Raw genomic sequence first — 17,337 nt, 5'->3', positions numbered from 1 at the left:
GCCTGGCAGGCCACCCCGCAAGGCCAGCTGGTGCAAGCCCATGGCTCGCCATCCTGGAGGTTGTGACAGTAAAAAGCCAGCCACATGGCATCGGGCAAGGCTTTGTGCCCATCCATTCTACAGACCAGGGCAGAGGGCAGGGAGTGTGCTTGCGAGGGCTAGAGGAGTGACCAGCTGGGTCTAATCGCCACTAATGCCTTCCCAGACAGCCACGTTCCCAGGGCCACTATTGCTTCTTGCCTGTGACCTCTGGGCACATACATTTAAACCATGGCACCCACAGGAGCATCCCAGGCAGGCAGCCGAGCTTCCTCAGTGGGGCGGGGGCAGCAGCCACCAACACTGAGGCAGGCGCTGGCCACCCGAAGCATGGGAGAGGTTTGTTCTGGGGTGCGGTGCTTGTTAGGCTAGGTCAGGGACAAATGAGGAGAGTGGGGAATATTCCAGCAAAGATTGAGCTGGCTTCAACCTGACGGTGATGTTGGAAGTGGAAGAATGGCGCTGTTCAAGTGGTTACTGAGAGATGGCTCCCACAGAGCTGAATGACAAGCCCTGTGCGGGTGGGGGGAGGCATTCAAGGACAGGGAGAAAGCAAGGAACTTGTGACAGCAGAGTGAGTCCCCTAGAGCCCAAGAGGGCTGAGTTGTGTGGCAAGCTGGAGGAGAGATGGAGAAACCTTTGGCAGCAGGGGCCAGAGGCTGTGGGAACCAGGGGCCAGGGGCTGTGCTTTCAAATGTGGGTTCTGGAACCTCTCAGCCAAAGACAGTGTCCAGGGGGTAACTACAGCAGGTGTTTCCCCAGTAGAAATGATGCGTGTCCCTGTGTCGGGCCTCCGCTTCAGGGGGCACAGACCAAAGACCTCTCTGAGGCCACGAGGTCCTCTGCGCGCCTGCCAGCCAGTAGCCACCACCAGAGCTGAGGGTGAGGGGTCCCGACTGGTCTGGAGGACGGCAGGCACAGAGCCTGGGAAAGGCCTTGGCGGCAGAGACCACTTCAGGACGGTCGGTGAATCCCAAGGCTGCACAGACCACACACGGCTTCCTTCCGGAGACCACTGGGGAAGCCCCTCTCAGTTGAGGGGGAGTCTGGTGGGAGCAAAGGCAAGCCCACAGTTGGGTGTGGTTGGTTTCCACTTCCTGCTCCCAGCACAGGGACCCTGCAGGGCAGTCTGTTCCTGCCCTTAAGGCAAGGCTGGCCAGAATCCTCCTAAGGGACTGGCACAGCCCCCTGCAAGGTCCTTCATGTGCAGCCGGGCCAGCGCACAGAGCAGTCATTGCACCTGCTACCTGCCCAAGCGCACCCCTCGGCTGCCAAGCCCTGAATTCTAACCCTTCCTGCTTCCCGCCTGGGACCTGGCCCCTCAGTTCGCCATAACTGCCCTTTCTTGCCCCCAGCTCAGGTTGTCCTCCCCAATTCTTGGCACGGGAAACCCCAAGTGGCACACTTTTTCCCGGGGTCACCCATTATATTCTGAGGCGCCAGCTCGCCAGTGGTGTGGAGAGCGCGAACGGCTCCCACTGTCTGCCGGGGTGACTGGATCTGACCTCCCCGCAGGTGCGCACGGGCTCTACTGGAGCACGGAGCATCGGTGCAGCACGCGGGCGGTCCAGCCCAGGACACCCCATTGCACGTGGCAGCGCAGCGCGGCCTGGACGAGCACGCGCGCCTCTACCTGGGTCGCGGGGCGTGCGTGGATGCGAGAAACGGTCGCGGGGAGACTGCCCTGAGCACAGCGTGCGGCTCAGCGTGGAGGCCGGACGAGCAGGTGCGCTACCTGCGCCTGTGCGCTCTGCTACTAGGGCACGGCGCGGCAGTGGACGCGCGCGACGAAGACGAGCGCAGCCCGCTGCACAAGGCCTGTTGCCACGCACGCCACGATTTGGTGAGCCTGCTGCTGCGGCATGGCGCCGACCCGGGCGTCCTGGACTACGGCGGTGCCTCTCCGCTGGCACGCGTGCTGCAGAAGGCCGCCTGCGTGCCCGAGGCAGAGCCGCAGCGCACCGTGCAGGCTCTGCTCAACCACGGCTCGCCCACCGTGTGGCCAGACTCCTTCCCCAAGGTAAGAAGCGACCCTGCCAGACTGGCCTGAGCCGCAGGGACCAGGGGGCATCCCCGTGTGAGCTGGGGTTGCATGCGACACCTTCCTGTTGAGTAAGTCCGGGCCCACCCTGGGGCTTTGTTCAAATGCAGATCTTGGGGTGGGAGTCTGTATTTCTAACGACTGGTCCTGGGACTCCCCCACCCTCACCCTTCTGTCTTTGAAGAGCAAGACCTTGGAGCCTACACACGCCATGGAAGCTGGCACCTGGGCACACCTGGTGCATTTCCATAATGCCTGTGATGGCACAAAACATTTCAGCAGCTCACTTTTCGGTGTAATCTTCAGAACGAAGGAAATCAGTCTCTTGTGGCGATGGACATTTGATCTGAATGGAAATTGCACAGCCTGAGGCAAGCTCAGTGGCTCATCAGGCTAATCCTTCACCTTGCGTATGGTGGGATCCCATGTGGGCACTGGTTCATGTCCCAGCTGCTCCACTTCCCATCCAGCTCTCTGCCTGCGGCCTGGGAAAGCAGTGGAGAATGGCCCAAAGCCTTGGGACCCGTGTGGGAAGCCTGAAGCAAATCCCTGGCTCCTGGCTTTGGATCGGTGCAGCTCTGGCTGTGGTGGCCACTTGGGGAGTAAACCAGCAGATGAAAGATCTGTCTGTCTCTCCTCTCTGTAAATCTGCCTTTCCAATAAAAATAAACATCTTTTTTTTAAATGATGAGAGAAGCCCATTTAGGGGTCAGCCCTGTGGTACAACCAGTTGAGCCACCACCTGTGCCACCGGTGTGCTGGCTCCAGTCCTGACAAGGTATCTGGGAAAGCAGCCCCAAATGGCCCAAGTTCTTGGTCCCCTGCCACTCACATAGGAGATCCCGATGGAGTCCCAGGCTCTTGGGTTTAGCCTGGCACAGCCCTGGCTGTTGCAGCCATTTGAGAAGTGAACCAGCAGGTGCAAGATGGATCTCTCTAACTGTGCCTTTAAAATAAATAAATGCATCTTTAGAAAGAGGGAGAAGCATATGTTATTAGTGGAAAATACTTAGGGTGGCTTTTTTTTTAACAAAGAAAGGAAGAACATAGTTCATGAGTGATAAGAAGTTTTCTTTGTTTGTCCAGTTCTTGCCCCTGGAGACAAGAGTCCAAACACCTGCTTCATCTCCAATGCTGCGTGAACCTCCCTCCCTTGACCAGAAGACGTAGGACAAGACACAATCCTTCATCTCTGGGCCTCAGAGGCCCTCTCCTGAGTCCCCAGTCCTGTGTCAGCCCCATAGAATGGGGTGCAGTTGGTGGTGTGGTTCAACTCCTGTTCAGCTTAGAAGAGGGCAGTGTGTATGGGGGAAGGAGGCAGGAAAGCATGGTGGGTGCTTTTCCCTGGGAGGAATAGCAATGCCCAGTCAATTCCAGGGCATTGTGCAAATAATTGGGGTGTCTCTGAGACAAGCAGTATCTTGAGGCTCACCCCCGAAAAAAAGTGTTCATTATTGCCTCCCCGGACACAGCTCATGCCAGCCCCAGCACCTGCAGCCAATATTTGTTGAATTAGTGAAAGGGATGCCCACAACTCCAGACTCCAAGCCTGTGTTGAACTCTGGATGCACCTGTAGCAGGTGCCCCTATGCCGATTGCCAGGAACTAATGGCAGTGAATTTGCACAGAGACACCCTGGGGCTGAGTGCCACAGCAGGTAGATACCAAGCAGCCATCTGGGTCCTTTGTGGGGCTCAGCCCTGAAAACCAAACCAGAGCTGTCACTGCCTGGAGAACCAGCGTGTTAACCAGGCCAGGTCGTCCACCCAACTGCCTGCTGGTCAGGACCCAGCACAGGGACAGAGATGCGAGAGCAGGTGCAGCCAGGCCTGTATTCTAGAGGGTGAGAAGTCAGGGTGGGGCCAGGCCTGGGGAGAGCATCCAATGAGGCAAGGGCAGGTACATCCACCTGCTGCAAGTGCTTGGCCTGAGCAACCAGTCCTGCAGGAGTTTCTCTCTTGGCTGTCTGCAGGAAGAATTGACAGGGCAATCTCAGAGCCCTGGTCCATTTTCTCCCGGCACAGCCCTCCCTGCCCGTCCTCCACGTGGGAGAAAGCATTTCTGGATCAACCTGCTAAGAACATATTGGAGCCCCAAAGATTCCCAAAAGCAACTGGGTCCAGCACCCCTTGAGGCTGCGGACACAAGCTGCCCAGATGCACAGAGGCCACGCATCCTCAAACCACCACCCTCCCCTCCATACCCACCTCCATGGGAGTCGCTGCCCTGTCCCTCCATGCCACCTGGCCTCTTGTTTGCATTCATCACCTGTGACTGGTGAGTTCTAGTTCCCCAGCAACTTGTGTTGCTTGCTTTCCCAAAGTCACACCAGCTCCTGTGCGGCAGGTTCATTTCTTCAACACACATTCTGTGGGAACCTCCGCACTGGGTCCTGGCTTGGCACTGAGGTCCAAAAGCACACGGACCTCACACAGCTGCGTGTCCGTGGGTCTAACCTGCACCTGTATGAAGTTGTCATGCTGCACACCCAAAGCCCATGTCACCTCCAAAGTACCCAACAGAGACATCACCTGCCTGCAGCACTGGGGCTCTGTCAGGCGAAGCACGGAGGCCGGAAACACCTCTGTGAACAGAGGACAGCGAAATGGGAGAAGCTGTGAAAGCGAATGGCCTGCAAGATGACCTGGGAGTTGGAGAGGGAAGGGCATGGGGCCTTGCAAAGGGGCTGGGCCTAGGCCCAGGAGTGGCAGAGGAGGGGACCCCGTCAAATGAACATTCTAGAATGAGTAAAGGCAGCGCCCAGGGCGGGGACTGAGAGTCAAGCACGGGCCATCAGGTGAGAGATGCTGAGAGCTAGAATGGGATGCAGAGGTTGATGGCAAAAGTGACAGATTCTAGAAATATCTGCACAGCCTCCTGCCTGTCTCTCTTGTGGGCACTGGCAATGCTGGAAATCAGAATTGCAGAATTAGGGGAAACGACTTGGCAAATTTGCCCCCACTTCATGGAATCTTGAGTGAGAGAGTGCTGGGTGGCAGTAGTAAAAGCAGAACCCAGAGCAGAGCCCCACGGAGCAAGTGGGGCATCCCCGGCCCCCTCGGGGGCGTGGGGGGACCCAGACGAGACTCCATGAAGAGCAGGGCGCCTGCCCTCTTTGCTCTTGTTTTATTTCTCCATCTACATACAAAGCAATGCGCCTCTGTGATTTCTCCCCTTAATTTTCTTTCTGCCGCCTCATTAGCCGGAGCGAGTGTGCGCGGACACTAATGACATCAGCATGTCAGAGTAATGTGGCAGGCGCCCCTCGGCAGACACAAGGAGGCGGCGGAGATGTTTAAACTGTGTTGGCGTAAAAATAATGAAGGCAGCCAGCTGGCTGGTGAACGGGCGGCCCGCTGCCGGGGAGCCCCGAGAGGTGGAACGGAGGACAGACAGGAAATGATTGCCCCAGACGAGGCAATAAGACTTTGTCACAGTCTGTGCCCCGCGGGTGGGGGCAGGGGAGGAGGAGGGTGGGCGAGCCGTCCCTGGGAGCCATTAAGCATCCTGCAGGCAAGTGACAGGGCCAGCCAGGAGCTGCTAGTAGGCCCGGGTCAGGAAGGCCCAGGAAGTGAGAACAACCAGGGACACCATAGATAGGACAGCCTGGGGGGGGTGGGGCGGCCAGAGTGAGCAGTCGGACTTCCTCCCCATATGGAAGGGGGAAGACAGAACTCAGGGGTGACCCACAGAAATGACACCTTACTGGCTGGAAATAGTGCCTGGTTGGCAAGAAATTGTGATGGGCACCAGGCTGGGCTGGGCTGGGTACGCTGGGCTCCTGGGACCACTGGTCACTCCCTCTGTGACAAATCTGCTTTTCTGCCTCTCAAGCCTGCTTCCGCCTCACGTGGGGATGGCACTGGGCTGGGAAGTAAGTTAGAAGTAGGTTGGAGACCTCCATCATAAACCTGCCAATGTCAACAGGATGAGCAGTTTCTTTTTATTTTTTCTCTGTAAACAATTTGATTCTTTCACTTGAAAGTCACAGTCGCAGAGAGAATCTGCTTGTTCACTCCCCAAATGGTCTCAACGGCCAGAGCTGGAGCCATCCAAAGCCAGGAGCCCAGAAGCCCCTCCAGGTCTCCCATGCGGGTTCAGGGACCCAAGGACTTGAGTCATCCTTCTCTGTTTTTCCAGGCCACAGGCAGGGGAGCTTGATCGGAAGTGGAGTAGCTGGACTCACAGGGACGCCCACGTGGGATGCTGGCACAGCAGGTGGAAGATCAGCTTGTCACGCCTCCGCCTCTGTTTTTTCTAAAGCATGGTTTGTGCCAGTGTTGTGTTGTGCAGGCAAAGGCACCACCGGTCACAGTGGCATCCCATATGGATGTCAGTTTGGGCCTGGACCTGTCCGCTTCTGATGCAGTTCCTTGCTTAACCACCTGGGAAAGCAGAGGATGGTCCAAGTGGCTGGACCCCTGCACCCATGTGGGAGACCCGGATGGAGCCCCTGGTCTGTCAGGGTGCCAGGCCGTTTGCCTGGGTGCCCTCCCATCGCTCCGTGCTGTTCTGGATTCTCCACTGGATTCCTTTCAGCTGAACCCACAACTCCGTTTCCACTGGCTCTGCCCTCCAAGGCAGACACCCCGGGAAACGCGAGTGAGGAACAGAGAAACTACACTGCCTCTCCTCCCGCCTCGCCTGGGGCATCTGCTCCGTGACTCCCGCAGCCACCAGTCAGCATGGCACACGGTTGGATGTACAGATGCAAGGCCTCAGGACTGCCCAGCAGTGCCCTCATCAATGTCACCAAGGAACCAGGCGCTTTCTGCCCCACTGTGCTTTGCAAATCAGTTCTGTCCTAAGAACGGTTCTTCCCAAGCAGCTTCCTCATTCATACCATTTGCTGATTTTTTCTAGAGGTTCTCAGAAAGTCTCCCCACATTTGCTTACTGACAAGGGAGTGGGATTGCCACCACTGATTGGCTAATTGAACAGCTTAGGCAGACATAGGAAGTCAACTACAGCACCACTGAGGAGGGCTGGTGTGTGGAGTTCTCCAGGGCTGGCATTTGGCTCAGACCTTAACACAGCAGCTCCCTGGGTTTCAGTCTTGGCTCAGCTTCCAGTTCCAGCTTCCTGCTTACACACCGGCTTACACACCTTCCTGCTTACACACCAGGACACAGGACACTCACGCCCGCCGGGAGGCAGCAGGTGAGGGCTGGGATGCCCGGCTCGCGCCTCCGTGTGGGGACCTGGCTTGACTCCCCAGCTCCTGGCTTCACTGCAGCCCAGCCCCAGCTGTTGTGGGTACTTGGGAAATGAACCTGGGCATGGAAGAGCTCTCTCTGCCTTCCAAATAAGTTTTGGTAAATCGAAAAGCAAAAAGAATGGAGCGAACAGGTGGAAGAAGAAAATAATAGTCACGAAGGGTAGGAAGTAGAGAGACGATCTGTGGATGAGCGATACTCCTGCAGGAACTCAGAGCAGGTCGACAGGAAGTAACCAAGGACACCACGGAAGGAGCCTTGACTGCGCCACAAGTCCCAGCTCTTCGGTGTTACAAAGCGCGCTCTCTGCAAACAGGAGACGTGCAGCTGTGTACATTTTAGAAAAGAAAGTTGTAAGAAGACATGGAAAAATGCCACATAAAGTATTCAAGGAGAAAACTGGGCATAAAAACCCCTCATTCCCCCATAGTTCCTGATGGCAACATTAGTGTAAGGGAAACTTTGGATACTGTAATCCTAGCCTCAGCCATGACTGGTTCATCTTGATAGCAAGAGAAAGCACCTTAGGAATCAGGGCTCAAAAACATGCCTTCCTCATGCATCTGTTTACACTTAAAAATTCAATGATTTGTTCACCAAGTATTCATTGGTGAGGCCTGGCGTGATAGTGTAGTGGTTAAAGTCCTCGCCTTGCACGCCCAGTTATGTAGCTGCCAGGGAGAGCCGGGAGAATGGATCAGAAATGGAAAAGTACTTCAGCCTCACCTGTGACACACGGTGAGCAAGCATGTCAGGTGGGCTGACGACTGCTACGGGGAGAAGCCAGCGGGAGGGAGGCTGTTACAGCTCCAGTAAGGTCGAGGCACGGCGCAGGAGGCTCTTGCCTAAGGATTCAGAGAAGGGAGAATCTGTGTGTGGGGCTGCTGAACAGCAGGTGGGCAGTGTGCAGCCTAGCACAGCCCTAGTGGGCCTGACCTGAACCTGCAACAACGGGGGCGGGGGAGCAGGATGGCAAGAGGGGCTAGTGGGAGGAGAAAGCAGAGAGGGGGAGGGGAGAGAGCTGAGGTCGGGCTGAGTCCTGAGGGACACCATGATGACTTTGGCCATTGGAGCTTCAAGCAGAGGATTGCTACTCCCTGAGGAGCATCTTGCATGGATCCACAAAATACTCTAGGAGGGGAAGAGAAACCCAGAGGGAGTTCAGGGGCTGTGGCCATGACCCTGTGCAGGACAAGAGTGGCCTGCACACAGCAGGGGCTCTTCAAGCACACCCAGAGGAATGCTACGGATGTGGGATGTGAGTGAGGAACCAGGGTGACTGAGAGCTAACTTACAGAGGGATGGGTTTGTCACTTCCTGGGGAGGGGAGGTCGCACAGGGCAGCGGGCAGGGCAGGTGAAGGAGAGCCCGGATTTTGCAGGGGGGACCTGGGGAATGTGCGAGACAGCCAAGAGCAGCTGGCATGCAGCATGTGTTCAGTGCTGGAGTCCCAGAGAAGCAGGTCGCCCCTGACAGGGTGCGCAGGGAGGGATGGAGGGATGGAGACTGGTGCTGTCAGCCTGAGGATCCTGGACCTTGTGGGATAAGAAAGACCGTGCTGATGTGGGGAAGCGGGAGATGGCTTTGATTTCAGTCTCTCACACCCAAGTTCCAACGCGTAAATGTGATCCATGCAGAAGAAACTTGAACCAAGCAGAACATGACTGCGTCTGGTGCCCTGAACTAGACCCTGCTTGAGCCATGGTTCAGGACATAGGACGTCTGTATCAAACATCTGCTATTTCTTCAGATTTGCATTTATTTATTTGAAAGGCAGAGATAGAGATGAAAGAGAGGAGAGATAGGAAGGGGACAGGGAGGAGAGAGGAGTTAGAACATACCTAACGGGGTTAACAATAAGACAAAGGGTAATGAGTTGGAGGATTCTAAACGCGAACTGATCAACAAATCCAATAGCTGGTGCCTTGGGGAAAACAGACAAATCTACAACAAAACTAAACCAGAAGGCCCGGCGTGATAGTGTAGTGGTCAAAGTCCTGGCCTTGCACGCCCAGGATCCCACATGGGTGCCAGTTCTAATCCCAGCAGCTCCACTTCCCATCCAGCTCCCTGCCTGTGGCCTGGGAAAGCAGTCAAGGACGGCCCAAAGCCTTGGGACTTCTCTGTTGTCTCCTCCTCTCTGTATATCTGCCTTTCCAATAAGAAATAAGTAAATCTAAAGAAAAAAACTGAACCAGAAAAAAAAGTTGAAAATACAATTGCAGCGAGTTTCACTTGAGAAAAAGGGTGCTTGCTCCTGGGTGGGGAGCTGTCCCCAGCCTCTCCCTGCCTGGGCCACCACGGTACACTCCCATCCTTCCCCTCACCAGCTGGGTGCAGCATTTCTGCCAAGGCCAGCAGTTTAGAGAGCCCACCCCTTGACTCGCCTTCAGATCTGGGCAGAGCCCCAGGACACCGCACTCTCCCACACTGCTCCTGCAGCGCCCCATCCGCCACCTCCCCAGTGAGCACCTCCCAGCCTCCCGTGAGCCTCTATTCAGTGCGAAATGTCTTTAAAATGAATATCATGTTCTAGGGAAATGCATATTAACAAAATAGCCCAGTATACATGGAAGAATCTGACAATGGCCAACAAGTGCCAGGCTGAGATAATACAAAAATGCAAGACCCACCAGCCCTCGTCCACCATTCTTCTCAGGTCGTGAACACTGACGACCCTCGGGCGGTTAGCTTCACTAAGTTAATATAATAAACAGATGTGAAAGCCCGGCAAAATAGCTCTACAAATAAAGCTACAAGCGAGTTGTTAAAAGAAATGCAAAAATCTGGGCATATTGAATTTGGCATTATGCTTAACAATTATATGATTGGCATATGCTGTGGTTGTTACATATGTGTTCTATGTATATTGATGTATAATGTACACACACAAGGTCCACTGGTTCACTCCCAGATGTCAACAACAGCTGGGGCCAGAGTTGGGTGCTGGGAACTCAGCCCATGTCTCCCATGTGGGCCTGGGGACTGGTGTCCTCACTACTGCTTCCCAAGGGGCGTGGTGCAGGATCAGGCATGCGGCCGGGGAGCCCGTGCTTGAACCAGCCCCTCTGATACGGCATGCTGGCGTCCGGCTAAATGCCTGCCCCGAAAGATTATTTAAAAAAAAATGTGTACTGGGGTGCCAGCACTATGGTTTAGCGGGTAAAGACGCTGCCTGCAATGCTGGCATCCCATATTGGAACCGGTTCAAGTTCCCGCTACTCCACTTCCCATTCAACTCCCTGCTAATGTACCGGAGAGCAGAAGAGTATGACCCAATTGCTCTGGGCCCTGAACCCACATGAGAGACTTGGAAGAAGCTTCCATTCCTGACTTCAGACACACAGTTCTGGCCACTGCACTGTGGGTACTCAGGGAGTGAACCAGTGAACGGAAGATGTGTGTGTGTGTGTGTGTGTGTGTGTGTACTCCTTTCTCTGTGTAACTCAAATAACTAAACCTTTAAAAATAATTTTAAAAAGTGATCCTTGTTCCCATCTTTATGACAAAGCAGATGAATTTGAATTATAAATTTGCAAATAATAAAGTCACAATAGTCAGCAAGTGAGAACTGTGCACATTAAATGCTAAGTCCCAGGTGAGAGTTCAACAACAAAATGGCCCTTCTCCCCCTCTCCCCATTTCCACACACTGAAGAGAGGGGAGCTCAGAGTCAGGAGTAGTGTCCCCAGGCCAGGCGTCCTCCCCACGGGGCACCCTCGCTCTCCTCTGACACTCACACAGTCTCCCCACCAGCCCACCTGGTGCTTCAGTCCAGGACCCCTGTGCATGGACCCTGCGGTCCCCTGGGGGGACACGCTGGAGTCATGTGGCAAGGGTGTGGCAGACATGAACCCCAAGCCTCCCCCAACCATGTCCACTGTCCCTGGGCCCGGTCATCCTGGGTTGTGTCCACCCCACCAGGTGCTGAGGAGCTGTGCGGCCACCCCCAGCGTCATTGAAGTGCTTTGCAATGCCTTCTGTCAGCTCCACGTGGCCAAGTCCTGGAAGGAGGCAATCCCAGACGACGTGTTCCAGGTGAGGGAGCCATCCGGCCTTGGCCCAAGCTGTTGGCGAAAACGCTGTGTCCATGCTGAGCAAGCGTTACTCTTGTCATTGCTCCCTGAGAGAACAGGAGAGAGCTACTTGCTGTCCTAGGTCATCCAATGATGACGAGAAATACAGGAGTATCGCATAGGCTGTGTGAACGTTATGCCACTGCACATGCAGGTTTTGAGTAGCCCTGGAGTCGAATACCCTGGGAAGAGAGGGGTAGGGAGAGCCAGTGACAACTGGCTTACAGAATGCCAAAGCGCTTTAACTGGCACCCCGAGAGAGGTGGCATCAGAATGGCTCTGGCTCCACTGCTGGAGTGCCCCTGTGCCCCACCTTCTGATGGTTTGGCAGTCATGGGCCTCACCCGCGTCCACCACATAGGTCGCAGGAGCAATGAGCATAGGGTGAGATCAACTGTCACCAGAAGCCATTAGAAAATGTTCCCTCCTGTCGCATTGGCCCGAGTCGCGTCTCTAAACCCCAGGGTAGTTGGCTTGCATCCCGGGCTCCTGGGGCCAGCACTCACCCAACAGAAGGGCTCAAATGGATCAGATGAGGTCAACAGGCAGCCCAGGAGGGAACCATGGGGCTGTGGGGTACAGGGGTTGAATGGAGCTCGGACTGGAGGCACAGGACCCCCAGGACCAGTGTACCGAGCCAGCTGAGGTATTGTATGAGGCCATGTGTATTCCCCAGGGTCTTGGCAGGCAGGGGCCATGAGCGACTCCTGATGCTGCACCCATTCCCTTCCAGACGCACCCCGCCTTCTACCAGTCCTTCTTGGCCCTGGCCCACGGCCCGCGCTGCCTGCAGCACCTGTGCCGCTGCGCCATTCGCAAGATGCTGGGCAGGAGGTGCGGCTGCCTCATCCCCCTGCTCCCCCTGCCTAGACCCCTGCAAGATTACCTGCTCTTGGAGCCAGAGGGCATTTTGCGCTGAAGACCCTGAAAACCAGAGCCCTGGACCCTAGCCCCAGTTCCCCTGGCTGCCCTCCCAGGAGGCTGGGAGAGGAAGAAGCGCTCTGGGGCCCTGGACAAGGAGGGCTGGGCCTGGACTGGCTCCCATTCCCTTGCCGCTCTGCCCCAGGGTGAAGGAAGCACAGACCTCACCAAACTGCAAGCTCCCACACCAGGAGACCAGTGTTCTGGTTGGCCACCAGCTGCAGCACCCCCGAATCAGAGCACCAGTTCAAACCCCAGCTGCTCCATTTCCAATCCAGCTCCCTGGTAATGTCCCTGGGAAAGCACAGAAAAATGGCCCAAGTGCTTGGGCCCCCGGAGGAAGCTCCTGGTTCCCAGTGTTGGAGCAGCCCAGCTCAGCGCTGGCCACAGCAGCCAGTTGGGCAAAAACCCGCAAATCACAAGATCTCACCTCTCCCTCTTCCTCCTTCCCTCTGTGTCACTCTGCCAGGCACATGTTGAAGTTTCCTTGTTTACCTTCTTCTACCCTAGACCCTCTCTGCCATGCTGCCCCCAACTCAGGCTCTCAGCCCCTCAGGCTATCTGTCAGTCCTCTGTATTAAAAACACAAAGTGGCTACAGGTGACCTGCAGCCATGCAAGGGGCATCCGGAAGAGGCTCCTGGCTCCTGGCTTTGGATCGGATCAGCACAGCTCCAGCCATTGCAGCCGCTTGGGGAGCGAATCAACAGGTGGAAGATCTTCCTCTCTGTCTCTCCTCCTCTCTGTATATTTAATTTTCCAATAAAAAATAGAATAAAAGAAATGTTTTTTTGTAATTATTAATTATTTTTATGTTTGATGATATTTACATAGTTGATTGGGCGATAAGGGTCAAGGGCTACAGGAGGTGGGTGAGATCACCATTTCCACATTCTCTTGTTTTCCTTCCTGTATTTGTGGGAATGGGCAGACAAGTAGAGAAGCCCCACCCAGCCTGCCAAACACCTCTGCACCCTGGGATGGAGGACAGCCACCCGACACCACCCCAGGGTCCCCGACGTGGGGCATGCTCCGAGGGTCCTGCTCAGGAGGTTTCCATAGTTCAGCACTTCCAAATTACTGCCCATCTTGCCACTCCAAGCGCGATGAAACCTCTCCCGAATCCACTGGTCAACATAGTCCACCTTGGAGTCTCCGTTTGCCCAGATGCTCACTGCCGACACTTGGCTGGGGTAGTTGATTGGTTGTTCTGTCCTGCGTCCTCTTGTGGTCCCAGGTGTCCTCCGCAGACTCCAGTGTACTGCTGGGGCCTCCATGTGCACCTGGATATGCTGCCCACTGCTCCGTCTGAGCCACTGAGGAGGCCCAGCTCTGGCCCAAGGTCAGACCATGGAACCTGCAATTCTCTTCATGGTTGGGGTTCTGAGTCCAGCAATTCATAGAAACTTCATCTGAGGTGATCCCAGACTGATTCTTGTGTGTGCTTGCCAACACAGGGTCCAGCATAGTCCATCACCCCAATCAGCTTATGCACATGCTGGTGGTTGCAATTGCTGGGTTGGTTCTGTCTCCAGCCCTGTCTTCTACACAAACCAAGGGGTGTTGCAGCCCAGCCCGATCCTGCCCACCACACACTTGGTCTTCATGGACACTAGTGGGAGCTGCAGCCTAATTGGAGCAACCTGCAACAACCCCCATCAGTCCTGTCCCGTGCCCTGGTTCCCATGCTTGCCAGTATGTACAGCAAACTAGTCCAGTCTGTCCCACATCCCATTCAGCTCTCATACATGTCAGTAGGCATTGAAGTCTAGTTCAACCCAACCAGCACCCCCATCCAGGCCACATACCTGCCAGCGGCTGCCACTCTCTGTCTAGCCATGCCTGCCCCAGTCCTGGTTCTCATGTTCACCAGTCAGAGTGGCAACCCGAGAGGGAGGTGTCCACTATTTCCCTATTGGGCCACTCCCACTCCTGGATCACTCTCCAGGTGGTTCTCCAGTTTAACTGGACAGAATTGGCCTCCATGCCAGCATCTGCCAGCTGATGCTACGGTAAAGCCCAACCAACCCACACTCACTCTGACTTATGCTTGCAACCCAGCCTGACTTTCCCCTGATCCAGTCCACATGAGGCCAGCAGGTGTTGCAGCCCTGCCTGGCCTAGTCTGCTCCCATTCCAACTCACACTCTCCAGTGGAAGTGGTGGTCCAGCAAGGGAGTTCTCCACAGTTGCCTACCAGCTTTGTCCTCTCCCGCTCCCTGGGTCTCACGTGTGCTGGTTGGGTGCTATGGCTCAGTCTGGCATGTCCCGCTTCTCCTCAACATTTGTCGGTGGGTGCTGTAGCCTGGCTGGGCCCAGACCACCCCAAATTCCAGCTCATGCTGGTGGAGGCTAGCCTAGCCCAGCCCAGCTGGCCCCAGTCCTGGCCTCATGTGAACTGGCTTATGTTGTGATCCAACCCAGCCTGACCCATAATCCATCCTGGTGCTCGGACTCACCAGCGGGTGATATTAACTGGCCTAGCCTGATTCACCCCCAACCTGTGCCAAATGTATGTCGGTGGGTATCATTCCCTGGCTTGGTCCAGGCTGCTCCCTATCATGGTTCTTGCGCTCACCTGCAGGGACTGTGTCCTGACAGAGGAGTCCCCCAAGCTCCTCCATCAGAACCTCTCCCAGTGCCAGATCTCATGCACACCGGTAGGCCCATGGGCCAGCCCTACTTAGTTCACCCCCTGTTCTAGCACGAATAGTGGCCTTTCTTGACTGGCCTTCAACCCATTCCGGTTTTCGCTATTTAGAATTACAGCCCAGCCAAGCCTGGTCCACACCCAGACACAGCTCACACATGGCTGTGCAGGAGCAGAGACCTAGCCTAGCCCGTCCTACACCCACCCTGGTTCTCACAGTAGTGGCTGCTGGAGTCTAGTCCAGTCTGGTGCTCCCAGTCCCAGTCCACACTTGTGCCGAGGAACACTGCAGCCATGTCCAGACTAGACAGCAGCCCCCACTCTGGCCTTCACACTCACCAGTGGGAACCACAACCCAGCCAGGGCATTCCCTTAGCTCTCCAACCAGGCCTGTTCTGAGCCACACATCTTGCATGTGCCAATGATTGCTCTAACCCAGCTTGGCATAGACCCTCACCCATCCTGGCCTTTGCCTTGGATGCTGTGGCCTGGCCTGACCCAGTCTGCTCCCAGGCCCAGCTCTCACTGGCAGGTGATGCAACCTGGCCATTCTCAGTCTGCTCCCACCCCTGGTTCATGCAAACCAGTAGGTGTTACAGCCCAACTCAGCATGATCTGTGCTCCAGCCTGGTTTCTGCACTTGCCAGTGAGCTAAGGTCTGCTTGGCCCTGCCTAGTCCACTCCCTTCCAAAATCAATGCACACATTTTTCAACAGTTGGAACTACCTTGCCCAGCCTATCCAACACCAGGCCTGAACCATGCACTCACTAGTAGGAGCTATGACCCACTAGGGGAATTTCCCAAGTTCCTCCACTCAGCCTACTCCCAGACCCACATCTCAATCATGCCAGCAGGTGCTAGGCCCTTGCCTGGCATACTCTGCTCCTCTATCTTGGCCTAGTATGAGCTAGTGAATGTTGTGGTCCAGCCCACCCCACCCCTAGTTTAGGTCCTTGTATCCTTGAGTGTCCTGGCCCCACCCTTCAGCCTCCCTGTCCCCGCCCCTCTCCCTGCCCACCCCCCGGCCCCCGCAAGTGCTCTTTCTTTATAAACTGTGTCAAATGCCACCGCTTTGAAGCAGCAATGGGAGAGAGCAAAACTTTTTTCAAACGTCCTGATTTAACGCTTGCTAAAGCACAATAAATATTAATCAATGGCCAGGCTCCCCCAGAAGCATATTCTTTCCCCAAATTACAGCTTGCAAAGCGCAGTATGATTCTCATGGAGGGTCCCACAGACTCCCTGCAGCTGCCTAAAACCTCATTTCCATGGTGGGATGGCTTCCCGGGGTGGGGGGCCTGCCTGTGCCCAGACCCCGCCTTCGGTACCTGGCGTGGCAGCCCGTGCTGGGACTGGACTGCAGGTCCTCACCAGCTCTCTAATTTCTGAGCCTTTGCTGATGTGGCGCATTTATTTAACTCAACCTTCCTGAGAGGAGCAGAGCCCTGGCAGCCTCTTTCCCAAGGGCGCGCCCGTGGAGCGGAGTCATGGCGTGTCAGGTTAGGTCAGCACCTAATCTGTGATCCTGCGTGGCTGCCTGCTTGTGTCTCCAGCTGCTCCGTTTCTGATCCAGCTCCCTGCTAATGCACTTGGGAAAGCAGTGAAGGCTGGCTTTGGTCTAGCCCAGACCTGGCCATTATGGCCATTTAGGTGAACCAGCCAATGACAAGCTCTCTCTCTCTCTCGCCTCTGTAACTGTGTCAAAGGACAGAAGAACAGGTGATGGTCAGGAGTCTGCAGTGACACCTGAGCATGGAGGCTTGGGAAGGAAGGGCTGGTGTCAGGGTCATGGCCTCTCCTGCCACTCCTCTATGCTGAGCAAGGGCTGCTGTATTCCCAAGCAAGATGTCATTTGGTACACAGTGTGACCTCCTGGGTGTGGGAGATCGCCCCTGGATCTCTGCCTGCCTAGCCCATGTAGGAGGCCACAGCACACACAGCACACACCGTGTCCCTGGGGAACTCCCGGCAGGCGTCTCAGCCAACCAAGACCCCAACCTGGCCTGCTCACAGGCATGCAGCCAGAGCAGGGGACTGCTCCCCAGTCTCTTCTCTGTCTCTTTAGCTGTGCTAGGATTTCCTTGGTAAACAACTGTAGGAAGTCAAATGTTACATTCATCCTGTTTTTCAGTATGTAACAAGTTTGCCCTGATACAAAGCTTCCTGTTTCCTGTGCTTCATAACCTACACCAGAGAGATAGACATACCTACTAGCCTGTTACAATGTCCTTGGGTAGAAATACTCTTGGGACCTGCCCCCTTTTCCTATCCTATACAAGCTTGTAACTTCTTTCAAATAAACGGAATCCCTCACCCTCTCCACCAGTTTGTCTCCAGTGCTTCTGATGCAGAGGAGCACTGTCGCCTCAGCCCTTGGTGGTCTCAGGGCCTGCT

The 17,337-nt window shown here is 55.5% G+C and overlaps 1 protein-coding gene across 1 annotated transcript in view; it reads left to right on the top strand.

The window, feature by feature from the left end:
* ASB18 (ankyrin repeat and SOCS box containing 18) overlaps positions 1-12,291 on the top strand; it is a 54,639-nt gene extending 42,348 nt beyond the window's left edge. The window contains 3 exon segments of the mRNA XM_058664304.1: positions 1,555-2,059; positions 11,221-11,334; positions 12,106-12,291. Of these exon segments, the coding sequence (XP_058520287.1) occupies positions 1,555-2,059; positions 11,221-11,334; positions 12,106-12,291 (805 nt within the window).
* Positions 12,292-17,337: the final 5,046 nt, after the last annotated feature.

The sequence above is a fragment of the Ochotona princeps genome, chromosome 5, assembly GCF_030435755.1.
Source record: "Ochotona princeps isolate mOchPri1 chromosome 5, mOchPri1.hap1, whole genome shotgun sequence".
NCBI lineage: Eukaryota > Metazoa > Chordata > Mammalia > Lagomorpha > Ochotonidae > Ochotona > Ochotona princeps.
The sequence above is the reverse complement of the archived record's forward strand: the minus strand, read 5'-3'. Positions and strand labels throughout refer to the sequence as shown.